We start from the raw sequence: 7,156 nt of genomic DNA, 5'->3' as shown, positions 1-7,156 counted from the left end.
CAGAATCGTATATGGACATTTTTGGATATTAATAGGGGACGGAATTGCGATTCTGTCAGTAACATGAGCATCCAGAACTGCAAACCAATTTATTAAAATAATGAATTCTAATATTTTCCCTTTACGATTTCAAACAATTTACATGGCATTAGGAATTTCATTAACTTGAGTACGGCACAGAGTCCTTCGTTAACTAATTAAGATGGACAACGTGCCGGTAATAAACCATGTCAGAGCTTTGAAACTAGTGTAGTAGGTACGTATTTAACGTCAGTTGTCAGCGACGCACCCCGATATCTTTGAACATTCATGCTAGATTCTTCAGACAGAAATTCAATATTGGATTATTTTATTTATTTTCAGTAAGCATACCGTTGTTTGCAAATCGATAACTTGTCTGTTCGAAGGATTTATTTTATCATTGTAGAATTTCGAGAATTCGATAAGGTTTGGGAGAAATATTTTCTTAAGATAATCCCAGGCAACAACCCCTACTGACTTGAGGGGGGATTATAGTACTGTTTGACTTGCAACTAATGATCCTATCTGGTAATGAACGATGCATTAAATTTTGTCTGTAGGTGTTAGGAACAGTTTAATAATGTACGAAATTGAGTTTCCAACTAGATTGTCCAATCACTTGTGACTTACTTACTCGTGATCAATCTCGCAGATTAAAATTATGTAGATTACAACAATTAACTAATGTGAATGTTTGTTTTAGATCTGTTGGTGATATGGACACAACGGGTTCAATATCAGCGGTAGAGGCGGCACTCGATCGTTTAGCGAAACAAAGAAGCGACTTGGAAGAGCTTTGGGCGGCACGTAAATTACGGCTAGACTTGTGTTTGAGATTACGAGTATTTGAACGTGACGCTCTCGAAGTTTCGTCGCAGTTAGAGATGTGGTCCGAAGAGCTTCAGCACAGCGAACTGACGAGAGATATAGCGAAAGCGGAACAGTATTTAAGGCTTCATAACGAAAGCGTTAGTCAAATGCAAAATACGACATTCCAAATCCTACAGCAGGGACAAGAGCTGGTGCAGGTCTTCGAAAATTCGGGCGTATGCATTATGGCCGATTCGCAGTACAATGCTCAAACTAGAGTTCAGGTGTTATTAGAATTTTTGCACGATCGAGAGGTCGACCTGGAGGATTTGGCGGAGGTGAAAAGGGTCAAGCTCGAGCAGTGCATTCAGTTGAGTCAGTTTCAAAATGACGCCAATCAGGTTATTAGTTGGATACGTAATGGGGAGTCGATGTTAATGGCCAGTTTCGCGATTCCGAATAGCTTGGCGGACGCCGAATTGCTCAAAAAGGAGCACGAGCAGTTTCAAGTGGCGATCGAAAAGACGCACACGTCAGCGGTTCAAGTGAAATATCGAGCGGACGCGTTGATTAATGGAAATCACTACGATCCGCAAAGTATAAGGGAAATTTCGGAAGAGGTTACGAAGCGCTGGCAACAACTGGTGACTTGCGCCGAAGAGCGGCACAAACTGGTAACGGCAAGTCTAAACTTTTACAAAACTGCCGAGCAAGTCTGTTCGGTATTGGACAGTTTGGAAAGGGAGTATAAGAGAGATGAAGATTGGTGCGCCAATGCCCATCAAGCCATGAACATGGACAAAGCTACAGCGATTTCACAGTTAATCAATAAGCACCAAGAACAGAAGGAAGCGTTTCTAAAAGCATGCACGTTAGCGCGCAGAACAGCGGAGACGTTTTTGAAGTACACCACGCGCAGTTTGCAATTCTACAATTATCCCCCTGGAACTGGTAACCAGGAGTCGCGGGTGAAAGGGATACTTGAAAAGTTGCTTACGCAAGAAAATAAAGTGTTGGAGCACTGGACGCAGCGCAAGAAACGCTTGGACCAATGCCAGCAGTTTGTACTCTTCGAACGATCGGCCAGACAGGCGATTGAGTGGATACACGATACTGGTGACTGCTATCTAACAACGCACGCAACGAATTTAGGCACTAACATTGAAGAAACCGAAAGTTTACTACGCGAGCACAACGAATTTAAGGGTACGGCGAAAGAAACGCGAGAGCGCGTCAAACTGCTGATTCAGTTAGCGGACAGTCTGGTGGAAAAAGGCCACGCGCACGCCAGCGCCATCAAGCAGTGGGTGGCGGCTGTCGATAACAGGTACAAGGACTTCAGTTCGCGAATGGACCTTTATCGGCAACAGTTGGAAGATATGCTCGGAATTCAAGCGGAAGAGAGTGAGAAGAAGGAGTTGTCGATCGATCGCAATTCGGATCCCAGCTTGGAAGCGAAAGTGAAAGAGGCCGCTGCCAAGGAGCTCAAAGAATTGAACGAGGAAAAACGGAAATCCGCCCGCAGAAAAGAGTAAGTAGAGCTTTAATCTTATCAACTGTTATAATTTGCCCAATTTCTTTTTATCAAATATGGTTTGTCAAAAGAAATCCCTTTATATGATGATTTTGTCCGTCTGTCCATCCGTCTGTTCCTCGTCTAACTCGAGAACGAAAAGAAACAGCGATCTCAAAACGATTTCTACGAGTCCAAGGATCAGGGCTATTGAATATGAGCCTGATTAAAAGTCGTGTTTCCGAATGTGAGCTGATTGTCAAAAAATTCCCCTACTGAAAATCGTACGCGATTCGCCGTATCTTGTTTTCAACTTGCTTTGTAAATATCATTTTTTATGACTTTCGCCAAGGTGTCCAAGAGGAAAAGGGCACAAGAAAATTGCTTAATTGGTCCAAAATATTTGTAAATGTATCGGCATCGTAACTAATATAACGCCCTTTTCCAGGTTTATAATGGCAGAGTTGCTGCAAACGGAACGAACATACGTCAAAGATCTAGAAACATGCATAAAGTCGTTCCTGAAGGAGATGAAAACGAGTAACGGAAACGGCATCCCGTTGGCGCTTCTGAAAAAAGAGGACGTCATCTTCGGGAACATGGAGGAGATCTACAACTTTCACAATTCGATATTTTTGCGCGAGCTCGAGAAGTACGAGACGATGCCCGAAGACGTCGGTCATTGTTTCGTCACCTGGGCGCAGAAGTTCGACATGTACGTCTGTTACTGCAAGAATAAGCCGGAGTCGAACACTCTGCTCGTGCAACACGGCGGGACGTTCTTCGAGGAGCTGCAGAAGAAGCACAAAGTCGAACATCCGATCGCCGCCTACCTCATTAAACCCGTGCAGCGAATTACGAAGTACCAGCTGTTGCTCAAAGACTTACAGTCGTGTTGCCAAGAAGGCCAGGGCGAAATTAAGGTTTGTTGTCTTATTTTGGTGTCGTTATTTACAATTTTTGCGCAGGACGGTCTGGAAGTGATGCTCAATGTACCAAAGAAGGCCAATGACGCCATGCACCTCTCCCTGCTCGAAGGCTGTGATGTATCTGCTGATAAATTGGGAGAAGTCGTGTTGCAAGATGCTTTCAGTGTATGGGATCCTAAACAGTTAATAAGAAAAGGCAGGGATAGACACATCTTCCTTTTTGAACTGTATCTATTATTCACCAAAGAAGTTAAGGATTCCGCCGGAAAAGTTAAATATATTTACAAAAATAAACTGATGGTAAGAATGCCCTTAATATTGACTTTTTATAATCCAATTGCTTTTAGACTTCGGAACTTGGCGTGACCGAGCACATGGAGGGTGACGAATGTAAATTTGCTGTTTGGACAGGCAGAGCACCAATCTCGGATTATAGAATAGTACTTAGGGCGTCATCTTTGGATACAAAACAGTTGTGGGTTAAGAAACTTCGCGAAGTTATTCAGGAAACTTACTTTAGCGGCGCTTTGCCGCTGTCCTTACCAAAAAGTCCAGCCAAATTAAAGCCCCACAGTCAACGGTCCAGCAGGTATGTATCTACAGGCTTCGTTCAACTTGAAGAAGCTGCTATTCCATTTTCTCAAGTATTAGTTAACTGGTGTGAAGCGTGCATTCTCCTAGATATTGAAAAATTGTTACACTTACGAGGGGTCGTTTTTATATTGCTGGACTAGGTATGAAAACAAAAAACTAGAGCAACATATCAGTAGAAAAATATTCATTTGGTTTTTCCGCGAAATCGTCGTCAACAGCTGCTATAAGTTCGTCATTACCCCTAAATTTCGTCCCCCTTAGTGTTTTTTTGAGATTCGGGAATAAAAAACAGTCACTGAGTGCTAGATCTGGATGTTCAATTTCTTTGAAGCCACAGCAGCTTTTGAAAGTCTGCACTGGTGCATTGTCATGGAGCAACAAGGCACCGCGCGATAGTTTTCCGCGCCTCTTCTGTTTAGTAGCATTTCTAAGGCGATGCACAAGATTTGAATAATACTCTCCCGTTACCGTACTACCATTATTCATATAATCATTAAGTAAAATAATCATAAGGGGTGACTTTAAACTTCTTGCCACAATATTTAACGTTAAATCTTATAAAGGGTGTGGCATGCATCTAAGATCCCCTCGAATCATACCTTTACCATAAAAGACACCGAAAAAGGTCTTAGAGCAAAATTATACACCATTAAATACCGTCGCCATGTTTCCAAAATATTGATCGTTGCTGTATTCCAGTGGCGTATCAAACTGGTACCACACATTTTATTTGGAAAGTACATATTTGAAAATTACTTATTTTTAATGTAACCTGTTATACCCTTAACTGAAACTATTCGCTGTTATATCCCGGTAGTTGTAAATCTATCCAACACCTTTTGAAACGCGCGTGGATTTGGATGTGTCCTACCTGAATATCTCCCAGCGTGACAATTCCGGTAACATTCTCCAAGAATCAACCATTTCTGTTTGAGTTTGGATCCTACGTTAATTCAAAATCAACGATGTACTGCCGTCCCTTTCCTGTTAATTGTGACAATTGAACATTTTTTATTTTATCATGGCAGACTTGGGTTTTAAAAAGCACTTTTTATTTAAATTTGCGTTTCGACTCGTATTTTCTTATGAAATGTGTGGTTTTGCCTGTATCAGTGGAAATTTTGCACTTTCAGTTATCGAGAGCTATGATTTGTTTAGGGGGATGCCATTTGAAATTTGCCGAAGGTCTTCAAAGTACTTTCCAAATCTGCAATAAAATATGGGGTATTTACAGCACGCCCCTAGCGATCAAACATATTTTAGAATAATGGCGACGGAGTTGTGTACAATTTTGCTCTAAGATTTTTTTCGATATCTTTTATGGTAAATGAATTATGATCCGAGGGGTGTTAGATTCTACACCTTGTAGAAGTAGGTTTGGTTTGCTTTATAATTACTCATAATCGAAAAAGTACGAATTGTTTTGGATTCTACGTCCCAAAATTAATAAGAAAAAGTGTTTTCCCGAGAAATTTTGGTGTAGTCGATTTTTGGTAAAAAAAGGAAGGTTATATATGTCGTAGTCTTTTAGTGAAATCTGTCATTTCACGAAAAGCCTAGTCCGAAGCCCAGTCATTTAGTGAAACGCTGAAAATTTGTACGTGTGGGGTATTTTTCCTTCCGCTTCTAGATCGATAAGGGATACCATTTATCGATCTCGAATGGGAAGGGAATCCAATCGCTTGGTCCTGGAAAGTACACTGTGCACAGTTTCATATAAATGACTAGGCGTTTCGTGAAATGACGGATTTCATTAAAAGACTACGACATACAGGGTGATTCCTATAGTACCTGCCACCGTTTGGGAGCGTATAGGGGGTGCCTAGGGGAGTATTTTGATATAGGACACTTGGGGTCGGAAATCTAAAATAAGGGCGCCAGAACCAAATTTATCTTCTGGAATTTCACGCCTGTATGTAGGCAACCCAACCGACCGACGTTTCGCGCGGAGCGATGCAGAGCGAGTTAGCGCGAGGAAGCGACATGGGAGGGAAGGAGGGAAAACGACAGTCAAAAGCAATAACGTTTACAAGTGTTCAACGTGGCCACCGTTGTTCTCAATGCACTTCCTACATCTAGCCAACTATTATTATACTATTGCCATAGTGTTTATTCACTTGATACGCGTCGTTGCAGACGGGATTTCGTGGGTTTAAACAAAATTCTGATCAAGTGTCAGCCACACATCGCCGCCTGAGATCGCTCCGTGTGCACCGCCGGCCGGTTGGGTTGCCTACCTACAGGCGCGAAATTCCAGAAGGTAAATTTGGCTCTGGCATCCTTATTTTAGATTTCCGACCCCAAGTGTCCTATATCAAAATACTCCCCTACGCACCACCTACACGCTCCCAAACGGTGGCAGGTACTATAGGAATCACCCTGTATACACTGCCTTTTTTTGAGCCTCGAAAAAAAAAATTGTCTCAGATCGACCGGGCAAAAATAATTTCTTATAGAATGTGCCCTGTAGAATCTATAATTTCAAACAGTTCGAAGATTGGGCTACTAGTTCAAAAGTTACAGCCCTTTGAATTTTCTTTCGAAATTGGTTTCTAGTCTATAACTTTTGATTGAGAAGTTATCGAAAAATACGAATTGTTTTGGATTCTACGCACCAAAATTAATAAGAAAAAGTGTTTCCCGAGAAATTTTGGTGCAGTCGATTTTTGGTAAAAAAGGAAGGTTGTACACTGCCTTTTTTTGAGGCCCTCAAAAAAAATTGTCTCAGTTCGACCTGAAAAAAAATTTTCTTATAGAATGTGGTCTGTAGAATCCATAATTTCACGCAGTTCCAAGATTGGGCTACTAAGTTTCAAAAGTTACAGCCCTTTGAATTTTCTTTCGAAATTGGTTTCTAGTCTATAACTTTTGATAGAGAAGTCTGATCGAAAAAGTACGAATTGATTTGGATTCTACGCACCCAAATTAATAAGAAAAAGTGTTTCCCGAGAAATTTTGGTGTAGTCGATTTTTGGTAAAAAAGGAAGGTTATACACTGCCTTTTTTGAGCCCCGAAAAAAAAATTGTCTCAGATCGACCCGGAAAAAAAATTTTCTTATAGAATGTGGCCTGTAGAATCCATAATTTCAACAGTTCCAAGATTGGGCTACTAGTTCAAAAGTTACAGCCCTTTGAATTTTCTTTCGAAATTGGTTTCTAGTCTATAACTTTTGATGAGAAGTCTGATCGAAAAAGTACGAATTGTTTTGGATTCTACACACCACAATTAATAAGAAAAAGTGTTTTCCCGAGAAATTTGGGTGCAATCGAATTTTGGAAAAAAGGAAGG

At 41.1% G+C, this 7,156-nt stretch overlaps 1 protein-coding gene across 1 annotated transcript in view; it reads left to right on the top strand.

Moving 5' to 3' along the window:
* Window positions 1–725: 725 nt before the first annotated feature.
* Window positions 726–7,156, top strand: part of LOC116166397 (kalirin-like) — a 19,643-nt gene continuing 13,212 nt past the window's right edge. The window contains exons 1-4 of the mRNA XM_031481353.1: window positions 726–2,362; window positions 2,793–3,267; window positions 3,313–3,573; window positions 3,621–3,862. Of these exons, the coding sequence (XP_031337213.1) occupies window positions 738–2,362; window positions 2,793–3,267; window positions 3,313–3,573; window positions 3,621–3,862 (2,603 nt within the window). The 5' untranslated portion in view covers window positions 726–737. The remainder of the gene's footprint in view (window positions 2,363–2,792; window positions 3,268–3,312; window positions 3,574–3,620; window positions 3,863–7,156) is intronic.

Source organism: Photinus pyralis, unplaced genomic scaffold (assembly GCF_008802855.1).
Source record: "Photinus pyralis isolate 1611_PpyrPB1 unplaced genomic scaffold, Ppyr1.3 Ppyr1.4_LG3b, whole genome shotgun sequence".
Lineage (NCBI taxonomy): Eukaryota > Metazoa > Arthropoda > Insecta > Coleoptera > Lampyridae > Photinus > Photinus pyralis.
The sequence above is the reverse complement of the archived record's forward strand: the minus strand, read 5'-3'. Positions and strand labels throughout refer to the sequence as shown.